General features: G+C 38.3%; 1 protein-coding gene across 8 annotated transcripts in view; it reads left to right on the top strand.

The window, feature by feature from the left end:
- SFMBT1 (Scm like with four mbt domains 1) overlaps positions 1-23,711 on the top strand; it is a 155,490-nt gene that overhangs the window by 69,995 nt on the left and 61,784 nt on the right. For 5 of the 8 annotated variants that reach the window (XM_084988557.1, XM_021068953.2, XM_021068952.2 and 2 more), the window contains one exon: positions 9,963-10,116. In XM_084988557.1, the coding sequence (XP_084844683.1) occupies positions 10,089-10,116 (28 nt within the window). In that variant the 5' untranslated portion in view covers positions 9,963-10,088. Of the gene's footprint in view, positions 1-9,962; positions 10,117-18,567; positions 18,615-23,711 lie in introns of all 8 variants that reach the window. The other 3 variants (XM_021068955.2, XM_084988558.1, XM_084988559.1) reach the window with 1 other exon arrangement.

Below are 23,711 nucleotides of genomic sequence, written 5' to 3'. Positions count from 1 at the left end.
CATGTCTTGGCTATTGTAAATAATCCTGCGATGATGAACGTGGAGAGTAGGTATCTTTTGAGTTAGTGTTTTCATTTCCTTTCATTTCATATACCCAGAAGTGGAATTGCTGGATCATATGGTACTTCCCTTTTTAATTATTTGGGGTATCTACATACTGTTTTCACACAGTTCCTACACCAATTTATATTCTCACCAACAGTGTACAGGGATTCCCTTTTCTTCTCATCCTCACTAACACTTGTTATTTTTTCTCTTTCTGGTAATAGCTATTCTGACAGGTGTGAGGTGCTCTAACTGTGGTTTTGATTTGCATTACCCTCATGATAAGTGGAGTACCTTAAAAAAGAAAAGTTAGTGTATTCTCGAGTTGTGTGTTTTGTTTAAAGCTTTTACTGGTTTTGTGAATTAATAAGTACTGATTTGTTCAACTGAGATAGATATGCCCCGTGTTGTGTTTACATAGTCATGAAAAACTTAAGTTAGGATCAGATTTAATTTAGATGATTTGAGTGGCTAAGCTTTGTTAACTTGAGACAATTTTTTTATATCCCTAAATATGTAGCAATTGGTTAAAAAGAACAAATAACTTAATGAAACAATAGAAAATTTCTACTCCTAATATTCAAGTTATACTGACATTTGGCAAAAGATTTAATTTAGACAGCCCATCAGATAGCATGTGCACATGGTCAGGGAGTGATGGAGAATGAAAGGCCATCAGAAATCTATCCATGACAAAATATCATCACTCTACCACTGGCAAGAGCAGGGTTAACTTTGCAAATCTGCCCACAATGAGGCATCTGATTTGCTGAATTGTTTGCATTTTCTGTATTTACAGCATACTTGAAGTTATTACTGACCTCCCATTTGTTGAGTTGAGGGAGAGAAGAGCAAGTTCATACATTTCAATGGAAATTTTCCTTTTAACTGTCTGGTAAATATTTACTGAATAGTAATATTAAAATAGAAAGTTTTTTTTGCAACCACCATATATACTAGGTACATGTCTTTATTGTCACACTGAATTTCTGTCCTTCTTCCTAAATGCTTTAAAAATTATTTATGTCCAACATGTTAAATCATTTGGCTGAGGGTCCATGCTATAGAAATTTCTCTTGCATTATTATAACTTTTCCTGTAATAAATACTCTGATTCAGTTTAATCTTACTCAGTTTAATGTTTAATATTAACATGAAGCCAAGTAGTACAAGTTTAGAGTGGGATAACATGTGTAAACTGAAACAAGATGGGAAGGGAAGCATCATGTAGCTGTTTAAATGACTTTTAGATCTTTTAAAAAGATCTGTTAAAAGATAAGTATTCCATGGTGGTTTCATTTTACATTGATGTATCACTAAAAATGAAATAGTGAATTCAGTTCGGTTTTATTCTGCTTGGGTTTTATTTTTGTTTTGTGTGTGTGTTTGACGTCAAAGCTTGTTTTGAACAACTACTTTTGCTTTTTAAATTGTTGGTTATGTGTCTGAGAAGTGTTTTATATTTTAGAATAGCTATACTAGCTTCAGTCTCTCTTATTAGAACCTCCTGTAAATATCTAGGCTTCTATTTAGTTCACTGAAAATATGGTTTTTGTTTTGTTTTGGTTTTGCTTTTTAGGGCTGTCCCCGTGGCATATGGAGATTCCTAGGCTAGAGGTCGAATTGGAGCCACAGTTGCTGGCCTACACCACAGCCACAGCAACACAGGATTCAAGCAGCATCTGTAAACTACACCACAGCTCACGGCAACACCAGATCCTTAACCCACTGAGTGAGGCCAGGGACTGAACCCAAAATCTCATGGTTCCTAGTCAGATTCTTTTCTGCTGAGCCACAACGGGAACTCCTAAAAGGGTGTGTTGCCTCCCCATCGTCGGGGAATTGAACCCCAGTCTCTGGAGTGACAGGGGGGATACTCACCACTATACTAAGGAGGACGAGGACGGCTGAAATATTCTAAATAAGGTGGGCAAGGTCAAGATTAGTTAGTTCATGAGAATTTATTTAAATAACTCTGTGTTCTTGTCACCACAAGAGGAATAATAATACCAAAATCAGGGATAAAATAAAGACAGTTAAACAATTTAATATGAATAGGAAATAAAGGAAATGAAATAAATAGTGAATTAAATTTCCATATTCTAAGCTCTTGGATATTTTACTGTCCCCCACCCCCCCACCCCCCGCCTCAGTGGAAAAAAAGACAGCACACTGACAGTAAAGATCTGACAGATGTTCCACAGCAAAAGGCTTCTTCAGTTTTTTTTTTCATGATTCTATTAAGATGAACTGATTATTGGTTAAAATCTAAGTACTTTTTTTTTTTTTTGGTTTTTTTTTAGGGCCTTTTAGGGCCGCACCCATGGCATATGGAAGTTCCCACGCGAGGGGGGCGAATCGGAGCTGCAGCTGTCAGCCTATCCCACAGTCAGAGCAACATGGGATCTGAGCCACATCTGTGACCTACACCACCGGATCCTTAACCCACTGAGCGAGGCCGGGGATCAAACCCTCATTCTCATGGATCCTAGTCAGATCTGTTTCCACTGAGCCACAGGGACTCTCTAAGTGATGTTGTAAGATTGAAAAAATGTTACAGCACTTTGTAACAACTTTGTATAATGACAGATGGTAACTAGTCTTATTGCAATGATCATTTCATAATGTATAAAATCATAATGTACCAACTGCTACACTTGAAACTAAAATATATTAGTTATAATTCAGTTTTTAAAAATTATATTCTTATCTTTCAGCTATGTAACACTTGCATTTCCCCCAATTCATGTGTTTTTGGTTTTGAAGATTTATTATTGTCTTTTTTATTTTTGTCTTTTCTAGGGCTGTACCCACGGCATATGGAGGTTCCCAGGCTAGAGGTCTAATCCCAGCTGTAGCCTCCGGCCTACACTAGGGCCACAGCAACGCGGAATCCGAGCCATGTCTGCGACCTACACCACAGCTCACAGCAATGCTGGGTCCTTAACCCACTGAGCAAGGCCAGGGTTTGAACCCGCAACCTCATGGTTCCTAGTCGGATTCATTAACCACTGCACCACTATAGGAACACCTGTTTTTTGTTTTTTGTCTTTTTTTTTTTTTTGAAGATTTATTATTAATAATAATAATTGCAGTATGTGGCTCACTGCATAAAATACTCTGGTGCATTTTAAGAGTTTATATGCGTAAGCAGTAGATGACATTTTCCAAACATAGGGAACCAACAGGCAAATTTTTTAAAGCCCTGACTTCATTACATCAGACCCATGGTGATGTTTCAAGACCATATATATGTAGAGATGATCCACTAAGTTATGCCGTAGGAACTTGAATCTGTCAGTATTGCAAAGCAGTTAACATTATCAGCACTCACTATGTTAGTGCTATGCCACATGATTATCGTGGTTTATCCCGCTTATCCTGTCAGTCCTGTGAGGTAGGTACAGTATTGTTAATCTCCCCTTTTACAAATGATACCGTTGGCACAAATAAGACATTTGTTGAAGTCACATAGCCAAGTAAACAGTGGACACAGGATTTTTAAAAGTAAATATAAATAATTGTCCTTCACTTGCTTTTTTTCTCTGAGCATATAGATGACATTTCCATGTGCTTTTATAGTTCTACTTAAATTTTTCTAATGATTATAGAATATTTCTCTAGAGTGTTTCCCTAGATTGTTTCCAGTTTCTCACTCTTACAGATAACATAGCAGCAAATATCATTGGTTATGTAGCCTTCCACACATTTGCGTTGTATGAAAGGTTCTTTTTTGTGATTGTTCAAGAGTGTTTATTTAATTCTTATTTATTTTTGGCTACACCTGCAGCATGTGGAAGATCCTGGGTCAGGGATTGAACCTATGCCATAGCAACAATCAGAGCTACTGCAGTGACAATGCCAGATCCTTAACCTACTGCACCACGAGAGAACACCAAGAGTGTTTATTTTTTATTTCATTTTTATTGAAGTATAGTTGATTTACAGTGTTGTGTTATTTTCAGGTGTATAGCAAAGTGATTCACTTACACAAACATACATCTTTTTTAGATTATTTTTATTATAGGTTGTTACAAGATATTGAATATAGTTCCCTATGCTATACAGTAGATCCTTATTTTTTATCTATATTATATATAGTAGTATATGTCTGTTAATCTAAAACTCCTAATTTACACCTTCCTGCTTCCCCTTTGATAACCATAAGTTTGTTATTTTTAATTTTTATTTATTCCATTATAGTTGGTTCACAGTGTTCTGTAAATTTCCTCTGTACAGCAAAGTGACCCAGTCTCTCTCTCTCACACACACACATATATACATTCTTTTTCTCCCATTATCCTCCATCATGTTCCATCACAAGTGACTAGATATATATAGTTCCCTGTGCTATATATAGCAGGATCTCATTGCTTATCCATTCCAAAGGAGATAGTTTGCATCTATTAACCCCAGACTCCTAGTCCATCCCACTCCCTTCCCCTTCCCCTTGGCAACCACAAGTCTGTTCTCCAAGTCCATGATTTTCTTTTCCATGGAAAGGTTCATTTGTGCCGTATTTTAGATTCTAGATGTAAGTACCATATGGTATTTGTCTTCCTCTTTCTGACTTACTTCACTTAGTATGAGAATCTCTAGTTCTATCCATGTTGCTGCAAGTGGCATTGTTTTGTTCTTTTTTATGGCTGAGTAGTATTCCATTGTGTATATATACCACATCTTCTTAATCCATCTGTTGGTGAACATTTATGTTGTTGTTTCCATGTCTTGGCTATTGTGAATAGTGCTGCATTGAACATAAAGGTGCATGTATCTTTTTCAAGGAAAGTTTTATCTGTATATATGCCCAAGAGTGGGATTGCTGGGTCATATGGCAGTTCTATAGTAGTTTTCTGAGGTACCTCCATAATGTTGTCCATAATGGTTGTATCAGTTTGCATTCATAAGTTTGTTTTCTATGTCTGTGAGTCTATTTCTGTTTTTCAGATAAGTTTATTTGTATCACTTTTTTAGATTCCATGTTTTGTGTAATATGAAAGGCTCTTAGCAATAGAATGACTGTGCAAAGAGTCTGTGTCTTGGAGTTCCCATTTCACCTCAGCGGGTTAAGCACCCCACTGATATCTATAAGGATTCGGGTTCTACCCCTGGCCTCACTCAGTAGGTTAAAGGATCCAGTGTTGTGAGCTGTGGTGTAGGTCACAGACATAGCTCAAATCTGGTGTTGCTGTTGGCTGTGGCATAGGCCAGCAGCTGCACCTCCAATTTGACCCCCACCTAGCCTGGGAACTTCCATATGCTGCAGGTGTGACCATTAAAAAAAAAAAAAAAAAAAAAAGAGTTTGTGTCTTTAAATCTTTATAGGTTAAATTATTCATCATTAAATTCCTTTCCAGAAAGGTGGTACCAAACTATACTCCCAAGTTCTTCCATTTGTGTACCTTCCTTGCCAACTCTGGATATTTTTAGTTTAAAAAATTTTACCAGTTGGAAAGATGAAAAAAATAGTAATTAAAAATTCTTATTATTTCACCATTAATGAGATTCAGCATATTTTTAAGTGTTAACTGTGATTTTTAATGTGGATTAATTACTTGTTTTGCCCATTTTCTTTTTTTCTTGTTGAGTTATAGGAGCTTATATATGGAAACTTATGTATTATCTTACATGTTGCTAATATTTTCACCCATTTCAGCTGTATTATTTATTTTCATTGAAGTATAATTGCATATAACATTATATTAGTTTCAGGCCTATGGCATAATGATTTGATGTTTGTATATCTTGTGAATGATCACCATGATAAATCTAGTTGTTATCTGTCACCATACGTAGTTATAACGTTTTTTCTTGTGATGAAGTTTTTAAGACCTACTCTCTTATCTATGAATGTAGAAATTTTATACTTTTATGTTTTGTTGTCACTCCTTTATGGATCTCTGTTTGGGTCGAGAGTGATCTTTTTATTTATTATTATTATTATTATTATTATTATTTTTTGTCTTTTGTCTTTTTAGGGCCGTACCCTCAGCATATGGAGGTTCCCGGGCTAGGGGTCCAATTGGAGCTGTAGCTGCTAGCCTACGCCACAGCCACAGCAACACCAGATCCGAGCCGAGTCTGCAACCTACACCACAGTTCACGGCAACGCCGGATCCTTAACCCACTGAGCGAGGCCAGAGATCAAACACGCAACTCCATGGTTCCTAGTCAGATTCGTTTCCGCTGTGCCAAGACCAGAACTCCCGAGAGTGAACTTTTTAAATCCTTTCCTTTCTCTGCTTAAAAAACTCTTGGTTGTTTCTCATTGAGAGACAGTATAATATAGTGTTTGAGGACATAGGTTATGGACATTTTGCTGGATTTGAAACCTGGTTTTCCTACTTATATAGCTGTGGGATGCTGACAGGCAGTACCTGGTCTATGACTGTTTTCTCTTGATGGTGATGCTCACCTTGTCCAGCTGTTGGGAGTGTTAAATGGATTAATATGTTTTAGTACTTTGCACAGTGCCCAGCACATGTTAAATCCTCAATTGGTATCAGCTCCTGTTATTCCTTCTCTTCCCAGCCAGTTTTATTGTGTACCACTTACCTGTTTCGTTCCCTGCTCCAGCCAATGACCTTTCTCTCAGTTCCTCCTTACCTTAGAATCTTGGTGTGTGCTGTTCCCTGTGCCTGGACTCCACCTTCCTTTTTGCCCTTTTGGCCTAACTGCTATTTCTCCTTTAGTCTCAGCCTAAATACCCTTACCTCTACCTTTTTTATTTTTCAGGGATGCTGTTAAATGGACCTCTTAGTTTAGGTTAGGTCTGCCATCGTGTTCTGTCTTAGTACCCACTGCTTTTCCTTCACAGCACTTTAATTATTATTATTATTATTTTGTCTTTTTGCCTTTTCTGGGGCCACTCCTGCGGCATGTGGAGGTTCCCAGGCTGGGGGTCTAATCAGAGCTGTAGCCACTGGCCTTCGCCAGAGCCACAGCAACGCAGGATCCGAGCCGTGTCTGCGACCTACACCACAGCTCATGGGCAACACCGGATCCTTAACCCACTGAGCAAGACCAGGGACCGAACGTACAACTTCATGATTCCTAGTCAGATTCGTTAACCACTGTGCCACAATGGGAACTCCCACTTTAATTATTTTAAATTGTTGACTTAACTTGTCTTCCTCCTGTTGAAAATAAGCATCATGAAGTGGAAACTGTCTCTCTTGATTGCTTTTACCTTTATCCCCTAGAATAATGGATGGTAATGAGCTGTTGTTTGATAAACATGGGGAATGAGTGAATTTGTAGATGGAATGTACAGTTTGAATGTTTTGGGCTTGGGGTAGAAAAGTAAACTGAGAGAAAAGAGCATATTTAGAGGCTTTAAATCTTGTTACCAAGTTTCTGTTCAGTTGTTTCTATCTGTGATAATGTAAGTTTCAGTACCTAGGTTGTATGAAAACATTTGAGGTAATTGGCAGTTAACCTCAAATGGGATATCCACAGTTTTAATATTTTTATTTTTATTTTTTTGTCTTTTTGCCATTTCTTGGGTTGCTCCCGCAGCATATGGAGGTTCCCAGGCTAGGAGTCTAATCGGAACCGTAGCCACCCACCTACACCAGAGCCACAGCAACATGGGATCCGAGCCACATCTGCAACCTACACCACAGCTCACGGCAATACCGGATCATTAACCCACTGAGCAAGGCCAGGGATCGAACCCGCAATCTCATGGTTCCTAGTCGGATTCGTTAACCACTGTGCCTCAACGGGAACTCCCACAGTTTTAGCATTTTTAACACAAGATTTTTCTCTGTGCTCATTATGAGATGTAATTTTAAAATCTGAAAATGATGTTATGTTCATTATACCATTTTAAAAAATGGGCGTAATATGGAAAGTTCCCATCAAGGCTCAGTGGAAACAAATCTGATTAGTATCCATAAGGATGCAAGTTCGATCCCTGGCCTTGCTCAGTGGGTTAAGGACCTGGCATTGCCATGATCTGTGGTGTAGGTCACAGACGCAGCTTGGATCTGGCATTGCTGTGGCTGTGCTCTAGGCCATCGGTTATAGCTTCCAATTCAACCCCCAGTGTGGGAACTTCTATATGCCATGGGTGCGGCCCTAAGAAGACAAAAATAAATAAATAAATAAAATAAAGAATGGACATCATATGGTCTGAGATTGCATAGTTATTTATTGGTAGAGGTAAAACTAGAACCTAGGTATCCCTGTAACCCAGCTCATGCGTTGTAGCTTATATATTTTCAAAGGGTACATTAAAAATTAAACTTTGGGGAGTTCCCGTTGTAGCACAGCGGAAATTAATCCAGCTAGTGTCCATGAGGATATGGGTTCAATCCCTGGCCTCGCTCAGCTCAGTGGGTTAAGGATCCATTGTTTCCATGAGCTGTTATGGAGGTCTCAGTTGCGACTCTCATCCTGTAACTGTGGTGTAGGCCAGCATCTACAGCTCCAAATCGACCCCTAGCCTGGGAACTTCCATATGCCATGGGTGTGGCCCTAAAAAGCAAAAAAAACCCCTAACTTTGGAGTTCCCATTGTGGCTTACTGGGTTGAGGATCCAATGTTGTCTCTGAAAGGATGTGGGGTTGATTCCTGGCCTCACTCTGGCATTGCCACAAGTTGCGGCATAGGTCTCAGATGCGGTTGAGATCCAGCCAATGTTGCTGTGGCGTAGGTCGGCAGCTGCAGCTCCAATTAGACTCCTAGCCGAAACTTCCATATGCCGCTGATGCGGCCCTAAAAAGAAAAAAATGAACTTTTTCTTAGTGTTTAAAAGATTTTAATGAGAATCTGTTCTGGGGATATAATACACAAAATCTTTTTGAGAGGTTCAGAGTAGTTTGCTCCTGTAGATATCACCCATACAGCTATGGCTATTGAGTTCCTATCCCAGCTTTATAGTTTTTTGCATTGTTGCCTTCAGTTAGTTCACGTCACCTTCCTGCAGCAGCTCCTTTCCCCCCTTTGATTTACTCTTTCTAATATATTAGGCATAAAAGGCAATATCTTAAAATGTTTTACTTGTTTGTAGAGCAGGAATAAATATATTCGTCCATGCTATGACATGGATAAATCTCAAAAACATCTGAGTGAAAGAAGTTAGATGCACAAGATCACATAGTGTATGATTCCATTTATGTGAAATGTCCAAAAGAGGCAAAATCTCTAGAGACAGAAAGCAGATTAGCGATTGCCTGAGCCTAGGGATGGAATGAGGAAGAACTGCGAGTAGGAATGAAGTTTCTTTCCAGGATGATGGAAATATTCTAAAACTGGATTATAGTGGTAGTTACACAACTCTGTAAATTTACTAAAAATTATTGAAATGAACATTTAGAGTGGAAAATTTTGGCATATGAGTTATATCTTCAGTAAAGCTGTTTTTAAAAAAAGAATAAATGATGTCAGAGCTTATTTTGGAGGAGTTAGACTCTCTTTATAAGTGTAATTGTGGACAAATATAGTTGATACTTTTTGGTTTTGCATAATATTCTAGATAAATGAAATGGAAAACTAGATAATATAGTGTGCTACATCCTGAATCTTACTCATTGTGTAAGATAGAGTGTTGAAAGCTGATTCACCCCCTCACCTCAGGAATTCATTAGGAATTGGACTATTTGTGGATAGTCATGCCTAGTATTATAATCCAAGTTGAAGGGGGTAGTGATGCATATATATGTTTGTGAGTTTCGGATACCTTATCAAGATCTTGATAGCACTTTCTTTCTCTCTCTCCCTCCCTCCCTCCACACACACTCTCTCTGTCTTTCCCTTCAAAATTAGAAGAGGTATAAATTTTTTCCTCTGATTCCATCTGTTCTGCCAGTATGTTTTTATTTTATCTGCCCTCAACCCACTGGACTGTCATGTTTTATAAATGAATAAACACTAGGCTGTAGCCTATTTATGTGTTCTTTTTGATTTTTCAGCACTTTCATTTGGACCTTGGATGCCCATTGAACAGATGCCTGAGAACTGCAAGTAATCTTCAGATTGTAGCAGAACCATAAGGCCTGTGCTCTTTGTGGGGAAGAAATCGCCCATGTGCTGTGGAAATGAACGGGGAGCAGCAGATTGATGCAGGTACCAGTTTTGTTTGAACAAAATCCATTCTTCACAGTACAGAATTCCATTACTTAGCTGTTTGTTATGTTGTCTGGCTTGTTTTTCTACCACTAAATGGCAAGCTCTTTGAAGACATGAGTTGTCTTTCTTTGTACCTGGTAGAGAACCTGGCACTAGGGAGTATTCAACATGTTTGCTGAAAAAGTAAATAACTTTTATGAACAGACTTTTTTTACAAAAATAATACGTAAATTTATTTTGAAATAGCTATTGATCCATAGGCGTTTGCAATGATAACTGACAGTCCTCATGTACCCTTTATTCAGATGCTACTATGTTACCTCTCATGTAAGTATAGTACAATGTAAAAGCCAGGAAATTGACATAGATATAAATTGTATGTAGTTCTCTGTCATTTCATCCCATGTGTAGATTCCTGTAACCACAACCTTAGTCAAAATACAGAACTATTCCATCACCACACAGAGCTTCTTGTACTACCCCTTCAGAGTTATATCTATTCCTCTTCCCCAGTGTCCCCAGGTAACTGTTAGTCTGTTCTTCCTCTGTAATTCTGTCATTTCCAGAATGTTACATAAATAGAGGCATACAGTATATTACTTTTTGAGATGAGCTTTTTTTTTTTTTTTTAACTCAAAGCAGTGCTTCTGAGATCCATCCCAATTCTTGCATGTATTAATAGTGTGTTCCCTTTTCTTACTTGGTAGTGTTCTGTGGATATACTGCAGTTTGGTTAACGATTCATCTATTGAAATACATTTTGGTTGCTTCCAGTTTTGGGCTTCTATAAATAAAGCTGCTGGGAACAGTTATATACGTAAGATTTCATTTTTCTGGGATAAATCCCCAGGATCACAACTACTTTCAAGAGGGGCTGTTCCATTTTGCATTCTTACCAGCAGTGTACTGAGATCTGATTTCTTTACATCTTCACAGCCACTTGGTGGTGTCACTATTTTTATTTAAGTCATGCTGATAGACATGTAATGACAGCTTATCTGGGTCTTAGTGTGTGTTTCCCTAATGGCTAGTGATGCTGAACGGGTGCTTACTTCCTGTCCCTATCTCTAATGTGTTCTTGTCTTTGGCCCATTTATTAATTACATTGTGTGCTTTTTAATTAATAATTTTTTGTAGTTCCTTGGTGGCCTAATGTTTAAGGACTCAACATTGTCACTCTTGTGGCTTCGGTTACTGCTGTGGTTCAGGTTTGATCCCTGGCCCAGGAACTTCTGCATGCCAGGAGCCTGGCCAAAAAAAATGATTGTTTAGCTATTGAGGTTTCTAAAAAACAACTTTTTAAAGATACTTTTCTCTTTTTTTTTCTTTTGAGATGTAATTTACATTCTATAAAATTTACTGTTCAGAGTATAGAATTCAGTGGTTTTTAGTATATTCACGAAGTTTTGAGTTCCCATTGTGGCTCAGTGGTAATGAACCCAACTAGTATCCATGAGGACATGGGTTTGATCCTTGGCCCTGCTCAGTGGTCTATGGATCTGGCATTGCTGTGAGCTGTGGTGTAGGTCGAAGATGCAGCTTCGGTCTGGTGTGGCTGTGTCTGTAGCCTGCAGCTGCAGCTCCAATTCGACCTCTATCCTGGGAACTTCCATATGCCGAAGGTGCGGCCCTAAAAAGACACACACAATAGAAGTTGTGTGACTAGCACTAGTACCCAGTTTCAGAACATTTTTACCACTCCCCAAAATAAATCATTAACAGTCATTTCTTGCTTAATCCAGCCTCTGGGAACCATGTCGACTTTCTGTCTCTATAGCTTCACCTATTCCTACTTTCTTTTTATTAATGTTTGCATGTTTCATCCTTTCACTTTCAACCTGTCTAAATCATTATATTTGAAGTAAGTTTCTTGTAATAGCATATAGTCATTAAATTTTTTTTCAGTCCTGTAATTGGTATATTTAGACCATTTACACTTAATGTAATTATTGATATGTTAGGCCAAGTCTGCCATTTTTGTTCATTTGTTTTCTCTGGTTTTGTTCCTCTCTTTTCTCACTTCCTGTGGTTAAACAGAACTTTTTTTAGAGTTCCATTTTGATGTTTCTGTAGTGTTCTTTTTTGGGGGGTGGGGCACCTCCCACATGTGGAAGTTCCCAGGCCAGGGATTGAACCTGTACATGGCAGAGACCCAAGCTACTGCAGAGACGATGCTGGATCCTTAACCCACGAGCCACAGGGAAACTCCCTATAGTGTTCTCTTTTTAAAATTATTTATTTATTTATTTATTTATTTATTTCAGGGCTGCACCTGTAGCATATGGAAGTTCCCAGTCTCGGGGTCAAATCAGAGCTGCAGTTGCTAGCCTGCACCACACCCACAGCAACGTGGGATCTGAGCCACATCTGAGACCTACACCACGGCTTATGGCAGCACTGGATCCTTAATCCGATGAGCAGGGCCAGGGAATGAACCTGCATCCTCATGGATACTAGTCAGATTCGTAGCTTGCTGAGCCATGACAGGAACTCCAGGAACTGCTTTAAAAAATTTATTTAGGGAGTTCCCGTTGTGGCGCAGTGGTTGACGAATCCGACTAGGAACCATGAGGGTGCGGGTTCGGTCCCTGCCCTTGCTCAGTGGGTTAACGATCCGGCGTTGCCGTGAGCTGTGGTGTAGGTTGCAGACGCGGCTCGGATCCCGTGTTGCTGTGGCTCTGGCGTAGGCCGGTGGCTACAGCTCCGATTCAACCCCTAGCCTGGGAACCTCCATATGCCGCGGGAGCGGCCCAAGAAATAGCAACAACAACAACAAAAAGACAAAAGACCAAAAAAAAAAAAAAAAATTATTTATTTTTCTTTTTTTAGGGCTGCAACTGCAGCATCCTATAGTGTTCTTGCTTACATCTCTTTGTACAGCTTTTTATTATATATACTTAATCATACTCTGCTGGTGTCATCATTTTGTTAGTTTCAGTGAAGTGTGGAAACTTTACCTACTTTTTTTTGCGGAGGGTGAAGGAGAGAAAGATAACCTTTATTGCTTTGCCAGGACGAGGAGCCCACAGCAGGCTAATGTCTTAAAGATTGTGAGCCCCCTGGAAGGGATTAGGAGGTGGTTTTATAGGTTGGGGAGTGGAAAATAGGGCCACAGATAATGATCAAGGTAGAGGCAAGCTTGTATTGTCTTTCAAAGCTGGTGTTTCTCGTGGCCCCCAGGACTGATTCTGGTGGTCCTCCTTCTTGGAATGAAGAGGGCTTCATCAAGTAGTTCTTCCATTTGTTGGGGGTTTTAGTTCCAGTGTCTGGACGTACTAAGGTTCAGGTTCTGTGTGTCTCAGCATAGAAGGAATTCAGTGAGAGACAACGTGATAGGCAAGAAATAGATTTATTAAGATAGGATGCTTGTGAGAGATGCAAGCAGGCAGGCCAGAAGGCTATGCCTTTACTTACTTTTATATCTCTTTACCTTCTCTTATGTATAATAAATTAACTTAGATATTTCTCTGCTTGTTTTGAGAACCATATCAGATGTCATTAAAATTTTTCCTTCAACTGTCAAGTATAATTTAGAAAATTCAAGAGGAGAAGGAAGATGTATTTTGTTTTCCTATATTTTTACTCTTTCCATTGTTCTTTTTTTTTTTTTTTTTTTTTTTTTTTTTTTTGTCTTTTTAGCTATTTCTTGGGCCGCTCCCGCGGCATATGGAGGTTCCCAGGCTAGGGGTCGAATCGGAGCTGTAGCCACCAGCCTACACCAGAGCCACAGCAACGCAGGATCTGAGCTGTGTCTGCAGCCTACACCACAGCTCACAGCAACGCCGGATTGTTAACCCACTGAGCAAGGGCAGGGACCGAACCCGCACCCTCATGGTTCCTAGTCGGATTCGTCAACCACTGCGCCACGGCGGGAACTCCTTTCCATTGTTCTTTATTCCTTTTTGATTTTCCAAGATTCCTTCTTCTGTCATTTGATTCTATGTATAACATTTCCTTAAACTGTTTTTTTTTAGGGTAGGTCTCTTGGTGATAATATTCGTTTCCCTTCATCTGAGAATATCTTAATTTTGCTGCTCATTATTGAAGGGTATTTTTGCTAAATACAGAATCCTGATTATGAAGTTCTTTGTTTCATTGCTTAAAAAATGTTGTGTCTGGAGTTCCTGTTGTGGTGCAGCAGAAATGAATCCAACTAGTAACCATGAGGTTGGGGTTCGATCTCTGGCCTCACTCAGTGGATTAAGGCTCTGGTGTTGCCGTGAGTTGTGGTATAGGTGGCAGTTGCGGCTTGGATTCTTTGTTGCTGTGACTGTGGTGTAGGTTGGCGGCTACAGCTCTGATTCAACACCTAGCCTGGGAACCTCCATATGCCATGGGTGCAGGCCTAAAAAGCAAAAAAAAAAAAAAAAAAAAATTGTGCCTTCCGGCCTCCATTTATTTTCTCTCTTTCTTTCTTTCTTTTTTTTTTTTTTTTTTTTTTTTTGGTCTTTTTATGGCTGCACTCACAGAGTATGGAGGTTCCCAGGCCAGGGGTCCAATTGGAGCTTTAGCTGCCAGCTTACTCCACAGCCATAGCAACACCAGATCTGAGCCACGTCTGTGACCTACACCACAGCTCACAGCAATGCCGGATCCTTGATCCACTGAGCGAGGCCAGGAATCGAACCTGAAGCCTCAGGGTTACTAGTTGGATTTGTTTCTGTTGAGTCATGGCAGGAACTCCTTTTTTTTTTTTTTTTTTTTTTTTTTTGCCTCCATTTCTGATGAGAAATCTATCATTGGAATCCTGTCTCTCACCACTTCCTGCAACTCAAGTATTGTTTCACTTACTACTTTCAAAAAAGGTTTTTAGTCTTGAGTTTTCAGAAGTTTGACTCTGGTATATCTGTGATTTCCTTGGGTTTAATCTTTGGAGTTTTCTCTGCTTCTTAAAATTTAGGCTTACATCTTTTGATAAATTTGTAACATTTTCGGAGTACCCGTCATGGTGCAGCAGAAACGAATCCGACTAGGAACCATGAGGTTGCCTCACCCAGTGGGTTAAGGATTTGGTGTTGTGGTGAGCTGTAGTGTAGGTCACAGGTGTAGCTCAGATCCTGTGTTGCTGTGGCTGTGGTGTAGGCTGGCAGCTGTAGGTCCAATTGGACCCCTAGCCTGCGAATCTCCATGTGCCATAGGTGTGGCCCTAAAAAGAAAAAAAAAATTGTAATATAATATTTTCAGCCATATTTCTTATTTTCTTCCCTGTTCTCTATTTTTCTTTTAGGATTGATGACACTTTCATTAGATCTTTTATTATCCCATGGCTTTGTGAAGCTTTTTTTACTTTTTTCCTCCATTGTTTAGATTGGTTTGTTTCTATTGCTCTTCAATTTTAGTGGTCTTTTCCTCTCTCCTCCTCATTCTGCTGTAGAGCTCATCCTTGGAGGTTTTTGTTCTGGAGGTTTTTTAGTTATTGTTTTTTCAGTTTTTAAATTTCTCTTTTGAGCTGGGGAGGAATGAAAGATGGAAATAGCTCCAACTTAAAATGCTACAATCCCACTCTCTAACAGAGATTCAGTAACTGTCTTGAATAAATGCTGTTCAGTTTGTTCTGTGCCTTCAGTTAATTTCATAATTTTCATTGTTTAACCAGTATTTTTGCTGCTTTTCTGGAAGAGTGGGTTCACAAAGGCACTCACTTTGCCATTGAGGAAGTTGATTTGTTTTCTTTTAGGAGTTATTATTACCTCTTATTACTCACACACACACACACACACATGTATATATTATGAGTCTGAATCCATTGTTGTCCTCATTGATTTGATGATCAAATTGCCCTATTCTAGAAGAATGAGAGTTCTTTTAGGTTGGTTCCTGTGTTCTTTTGATGTCATGTACTTTGATAGTTCTATTCCTTGCTTTCTGGCCTAGGTAAGAGTCTGAGATACCTCTTGCACATTTCCTTCCCCAAGTTTGCAGTCTTTTTTCTTTCTCAAGTGGTTATGATATTTAGAGACTACAGTCGAGGTCCTGGAGTTCTCTTTGATAGCAGATTGACATTTCTTCTAGGCCTTATCCATAGACATAGCTAGAAAATTCGTATCTTTTTTTTTTTTTTTAAAGTATAGTTGGTTCACAATGTTTCATCAAGTTTTTTGACTTGGGTCACAACAAAGGACCCAGTCACACACATTTCCCTGTGCTGTACAGTAGGATCCCATTGTCCATCCATTCCACATATAAGAGTTTGCATCCAAAAAAACCCCCAAATGCCTGTCTATCACACTCCTTCCCCTTCACCCCCAGGAACAAGTCTGATCTTCTTGGCTATGATCTGTTTCTGTTTTTTGTTTGTTTATTTTTATTTAAAAAATTTATTATTATTTGCTATTTTAGGGCTACACCCATGACATATAGAGGTTCCCAGGCTAGAGGTCGAATTGGAGCTATAGCCACTGGCCTACCCCATGGCCACAGCAATGTGGGATCTGAGCTGCGCCTGTGTCCTACACCACAGCTCACAGTAATGACGGGTTCTTAACCCACTGAGTGTGGCCAGGGATTGAACCTGCATCCTCATGGATACTAATCGGGTTCTTAACCAATGAGCCACAAAGGGAACTTCTGTTTGTTTATTTTTAGATAGGATCATCTGTTCTATATTTTAGATTCCACAAATAAGTGATATCATACGGTATTTGTCTTTTTCTTTCTGTCTTACTTCACTTAGTATGAGAGTCTCTAGGTCTGTCCACGTTGCTGCAAATGACATTAGTTTGTCTTTTTTATGGCTGGGTAATATTCCATTGTATATACATACCACTTCTTAATCCATTCATCTGTTGATGGACATTTAGGTTGTTTCCATGTCTTTGCTACTGTGAATAGTGCTGCTGTGAACATAGGGGTGCATATATGTTTTTCAGTGAAAGTTTTGTTTGGATATATGCCCAGCAGTTGAACTGCTAGATCCTGTGGTAGTTCTATATTTAGTTTTCTGAGGTATCTCCATACTGTTTTCCATAGTGGTTGTACCAGTTTACATTCCCACCAACAGTGGAGGAGGTACCTTTTTCTTCGCACCCAGTACACATCTTTCGAATAAAAAAGAAAATCAGATGACTTCATCTGATACTCTGATATGTACAGTTTTCTTTTCTTTCTTTCTTTCTTTTTCTTTTTCTTTTTTTTTTTTTTTTTTTTTTTTTAGGGCGGCAGGTACAGCATATGGAAGTTCCCAGCCCAGAGGTTGAATTGGAACTACAGCTGCTGGCCTATTCCACAGGGGCAATAATGCAAGATCTGAGCTGTGTCTGTGACCTACACCACAGCTCATGGCGATGCCAGATCTTTAACCCACTAAGTAGGGCCAGGGATGAAACCTGCATCCTCATGGATAGTAGTTGGGTTCGTTTCCACTGAGCCACAACGGGAACTCCTGGTATTTACAATTTTAATTTAAAATTACAGAGTATTTTATTACTTGAACTTTATGCTCAGGTCTCTTTTCCTTTGGAAATGTGTTGTTTTGTAATGTCTTTAATATCATCACTTGTTTTTGTCCTATAATATTGTATAATTTTTTTCACAATAACAATACCAGCATTCCAAATATCAATAGAATAATAGTGTGCAGTTTAAGATTTCTTTATGGTTTTGCCTTGAAATATATTCCACTGTCAAAATTTTGTATTTTAATCTGACTTAAAGAAATCCTGTTTTTGGAGTTCTCGTCATGGCTCAGTGGTTAACGAATCCAACTAGGAACCATGAGGTTGTGGGTTCGATCCCTGGACTCACTCAGTGGATTATTTAAGGATCCGGCATTGCTGTGGGCTGTGGTGTAGGTTGCAGACTCGGCTCGGATCCCGTGTTGCTGTGGCTCTGGTGTAGGCCGGTGGCTACAGCTCTGATTAAACCCCTAGCCTGGGAACCTCCATATGCTGCAGGAGCGGCCCTAGAAAAAGCAAAAAGACAAAAAAAAAAAGAGAGAGATCCTGTTTTCTTAGTGGTTTTTCCACCACAAAGTTCATTTTTAGTTTTTAGAATTTTTTGATTTAAATGTTTCAAAATTGTGTAAAGTGTATACATAGTTCCGAAGTTAAAATAACATTCCGTCTTTCAACCTGATAGTATTCAGTCTTTTTATTCTTCTCATATATGTGTTTTATTAATTTTTATTTTTCTGTTCATTTTTTAAAAAGTAAAAAAAGTATAAGCATATATATATATTTATATTTATATCTCTCCTTATACAAAAAATAGAGCTATAATAAAAAATGCTCTGAGTTTTGCTGTTTCACTTAATGTATGCCAGAGATTATGCCATATTAGTATATAGAAATCATTCTCATTACTTTTTATAGCTGTATAGTCCTGGAGGCATATACCATATTTTATTCAGCCAGTTTGTTATTGATGGACATTTGGGTTGTTTCCAGTCGGTATTACAAATAGGACTGCAGTGAATAGCTTTGTACATATGTCTTTTTGTATTTTTGCCAGCATATCTTTGGGATAGATTCCTAGAAGTGGAATTGCTGGATCAGAAGGTAAATACATATGTAATTTTGCTAGATATTGCCAAATTCTTTCACTGGGATTATGTTATTATGCTTTACCTGCTTAATTACAGCCTCACTATGGCGTATGTTTTCAAACTTCAGAATTTTTTCCAGTCTGATACCTCAGTGTAGTTTTCATTTGCATTCTTTTAAAATGATTATATTTGCACATCTTTCCATATGTTTAAGGACTATTTGCATTAAAAAAAAATAAATTCTCTTTTCATGTATTTTGCTCATTTTTCTGTCAGATCATTGGTCTTATTTTTAGGTAGTTTTTGATGTATGAGAGATTTTAGACCTTTAATTCATTGTTTTTATTGTTGTTTAGTTTTTATTTTTTTACTTTTTATTTTTTGTCTTTCATCTTTTCAGGGTCACACTGGCGGCATATGGAGGTTCCCAGGCTAGGGGTCTAATTGGAGCTATAGCTGCTGGCCTACACCAGAGCCACAGAAACATCAGATCAGAGCCACATCTGCGACCTACACCACAGCTCACAGCAACGCTGGATCCTTAACCCACTGAGTGACGCCAGGGATTGAACTTGCAACCTCATGGTTCCTAGTCGGATTCGTTTCTGCTGCAGAATGATGGGAACTCCTAGTTTTTATTTTTAAATTAGCCTTCTGTTTGAGGGACTGGGGTTCTTGCTAAAGATCATGAATGTCCAGTCTTGTTATGTTTTAGTAGTGGAGATTGACTTTCTACTGGCTCATGTTTCCTGATGCTCCCAAGAGAGTCTTTGTTGGCTTATATTTCTAGTGAAAAAATTCAAATACATAAAAATGAATGGAAAACAATATAAAAAACACCTATATACTTACCATGCAGAACTAATAAAGAAATAATAAATTAATATTGTCTAATATTTGTTTTCATTTAAAAAATTACAGTAAAATATCTGTAACATTTTAACCTTTTTTTTTTGGTCTTTTTTTGGTCTTTTTTTGTCTTTTCTAGGGCCACACCTGCAGCATATGAGGTTCCCAGGCTAGGGGTCTAATTGGAGCTGTAGCCAATGGCCTACACCGCAGCCACAGCAACACCAGATCTGAGCCACGTCTGCGACCTACACCACGGCTCATGGCAACACCAGATCCTTAACCCAATGAGCGAGCAAGGGATCGAACCTGCAACCTTGTGGTTCCTAGTTGGATTTGTTAACCATGTAGCCATGACAATAACTCCTTAACTATTTTTAAATGTACTGTTCAGTGGCATTAATTCCATTGACATTGTTGTACACCTGTTAACCGAAATCCACCTCCAAAATGTTTTCATCTTCCTGTACTAAAAAGTCTTTATCTATTAAAAACTAACTCTCCATTCTCCTCACCCCTCTAGTCCTTGGAAACTACCATTCTTCTTTTTTATCTCTATGAATTTGACTAACTACCTCAAGTGAGTAGAATAATACAATATTTGACCTCTTGTGGCCTGACTTATTTCATTTGATGTAAGGTTCTCACGGTTCATCCATGTTGTAGCATGTGTCGGAATTCCCTTCCTTTTTATGACTGAATCATATTCCATTAAGGTATGCATATACCATATTTTGTTCATCCATTTTTCTGTCGATGGATAGACACTTGGGTCGGTTACTTCCACGTTTTGGCTGTTGTGAATATTGCTTCTACAAACATTAATGTACAAATATCTGTTTGAATTCCTGCTATCAGTTTTTTTGAGTATATACCCAGAAGTAGAACTACTGGATCATTTAATAATTATATTTTTAATTTTTGAGGAACTACCAAGAAGTTTGGCATAGTGGCTGTACTGTCGTATATTCTGAGGCCAGCAGTATACAAAAATTACAATTTCTTACACCTTGCCAATACTTCTTTCCTTTTTTTCTTTTTTCTTTTCTTTTTCTTTTTTTTTTTTTTTTTTTGATAATAGTATGAGGTGGTACCTCATCGTGTTTTTTGTTTTTGTTTTTGGACCATCTTGAGCCATATGAAGTTCCCAGCTCTGGGCAGCTGCCGCAATGTCAATCCTTGACTCACTGTGGGCTGGAGATTGAACCTGCGTCCCAGCACTCCAGAAGTATTGCTGATCCCATTGCTCCATGATGGGAACTCTGGGTCTCTCATTGTGGTTTTGATTTGCATTCCCCTAATAATGTTGAATGTGTTTTCATGTGTTGTTTCATTTTTTAAAAAGGAGTAAAATGTAATATAATTTAAGCCTCTTTTGTACTTCTAATTCTTTTCTCTCTATCCCCAAAGGTAGTACTGTTGATGTATATTCTTCCCATCCTGTTTTTATTTTTTATTTGTTTTTTTTTTTATCTTATCCCTGTTTTTTTTTTTTTTTTTTTTTTTTTTTGTCTTTTTGCTATTTCTTGGGCCACCCCCCCGGCATATGGAGGTTCCCAGGCTAGGGGTCGAATCGGAGCTGTAGCCACCAGCCTACGCCAGAGCCACAGCAACGAGGGATCCGAGCCGTGTCTGCGACCTACACCACAGCTCATGGCAACGCCGGACCCTTAACCCACTGAGCAAGGGCAGGGACCAAACCCGCAACCTCATGGTTCCTAGTCAGATTCATTAACCACTGCGCCACAACGGGAACTCCTCCCTGTTGTTTTTTAAACTTATAGTTAATTTATAATGTTGTCCCAATTCCATCCTTGTCTTTATATTCTAATTGATATGCATGTATTTATAAACATTATACCACAGACTTTTTTGTTTTGAAGCCTAAATTGTATCTTGTGCTTTTCATTCTTCACCTGCTCTTTTTACTTGATTAGATTTTTTTAGATTTATGTATACCAAAATAGCTCATTCACTTCAACAATGTATAGTAGTACTCCATTTTAGGATCATCATAATTTATCTATTCTCCTACTGATTGCTTCTTTCTGTTGCTAATAGAAACAGTACTGTGGTGAACATCCTTGTATTTGTCTCCTTGTGTTTGTTTGAAGCACCAGCTCACCAGAGGTATACTCATTCAGCAAATGTTTTTTGCAGTCTTGCTAGTGTCAGACATTGTTTTGGTCAGTGAGGACACTTCAGTGAACAAAACTCAGTTCTTAGGGAGCTTATGTGAATTGGGCTTATGTGAACTGTTATTGAATTCTAATAGAGTGTTTGAATCTCTGCTCCCGCAACAAAATTTGTTCAGTCTGCTGTAACAAAGATATAGCAGTAACCAAAACAAAGTCCCTGTTTTCAAAGCATTTTTTTCCTAATGGGGAAGATAAAAAGACATATGGTATACTGTCAGGTAGGAGTGAATGCCATAGATAATGAAAGCAGGGGCGGGGGTTTCTACCGTATTTATTTTTAAATTTTTTTGTTGTTGATATTTTAATTAATTAAAAAAATTTTTAAAGTATAGTTGATTTACAGTGTTATACCAATTTTTTCTGTACAGCAAAATGACTCAGTCAACATGTATACACATTCTTTTTTTTAAATATTATGTTCCATCATAGTCTGTCCCAAGAGATTGGATGTATAGATCCCTATGCACCTTATTTTCTATCCATTCTAAATTAATAGTTTACATCTATTAACCCCAAACTCCCAGTCCATACCGTTCCCTCTCCCTTGGCAACCCAGAGATCTTTTCTCCATGTCTATGAGTCTATTTCTGTTTTGCAGATACTTTCACTTGTGCCATATTTTAGATTCCACATATAAGTGATACATAGTTATGTTCTTGTCCTTAACATTCTGACTTACTTCACTTAGTGTGAGACTCTCTAGTTGTATCCATGTTGCTGTGAATGGCATTATTTCATTCCTTTTTATGGCTGAGTAGTATTCCATTGTATACATGTACCATGTCTTCTTAATCCATTCATTTGTTGATGAACATTTAGATTGTTTCCATGTCTTGGCTATTGTGAGTAGTGCTGCAATGAACATAGGAGTTCATGTATCTTTTTGAATTGTAGTTTTGTCTGGATATATGCCCAAGAGTAGAATTGCTGGATCATATGGTAGTTCTATATTGAGTTTTCTGAGGAACCTCCATACTGTTTTCCATAGTGGTTGTACCAATTTTCATTCCCACCAGCGTATAGAAGGGTTCCCTTTCTCCGCACCTTCTCCAACATTTAGTATTTGTAGACTTATTAATGACGGCCTTTCTGACTGGTGTGAGATGGTACTTCATTGTAGTTTTGATTTGCATTTCACTAATAATTAGTGATGTTGAGCATTTTTTCATGTGCCTGGTGGCTATCTGTATATCTTCTTGGGAGAAATGTCTATTTAGGTCTTCTGCCCATTTTTCATTTGGGTTGTTTCTTTTCATGCTGTTGAGTTGTATGAGTTTTTTGTATATTTTGGAGATAAAGCCCTTTCCTTTACTGTGCAAAAGCTTGTAAGTTTGATTAGATCCCATTTGTTTATTTTTGCTTTCATTTCTATTGCCTTGGGAGATTGACCTAAGAAAACATTTGTGTGATTGATGTCAGAGAATGTTTTGCCTGTATTCTCTTCTAGGAGTTTTATGATGTCATGTCTTATGTTTAAGTCTTTAAGCCAGTTTATTTTTGTGCATAGTGTGAAGGAGTGTTCCAGTTTCATTGATTTACATGCAGCTGTCCAGTTTTGCCAGCACTACTTGCTGAAGAGACTGTCTTTTTCCCATTTTATATTCTTGCCTCCTTTGTTGAATATTTTATCGACTGTAGATGTCTGGGTTTATCTCTGGGCTCTCGTTTCTGTTCTGTATGTCTGTTTTTGTACCAATGTCACACTGATTACTGTAGCTTTGTAGTATTGTCTGAAATCTGGGAAGGTTATGCCTCCTGCTTTGGTTTTTTTTTTTTTCCTCAGGATTACTTTGGCAATTCTGGGTCTCTTATGGTTCCATATAAATTTTAGGAATATTTGTTATAGTTCTGTGAAAAGTGTCATGGGTAATTTGATAGGGATCACATTGAATCTGTAGATTCTTTTGGGTAATATGGCCATTTTAACAATATAAATTCTTCCAATCCAAAAGCATATCTTTCCATTTCTTTGAATCCTCTTTAATTTTCTTTTAATGTTTTATTGTTCTCAGCATATATGTCTTTCACCTCCTTGGTTTCATACTTTCTGTTTGTTTGTTTTT

Source organism: Sus scrofa, chromosome 13 (assembly GCF_054392235.1).
Source record: "Sus scrofa isolate SSC_HxYL_T2T_F1_AM1 chromosome 13, Sscrofa_HxYL_maternal_Yorkshire_Landrace_v2.0, whole genome shotgun sequence".
Taxonomy (NCBI): Eukaryota; Metazoa; Chordata; class Mammalia; order Artiodactyla; family Suidae; genus Sus; species Sus scrofa.
This window is presented reverse-complemented; position numbering and strand designations above follow the sequence as displayed.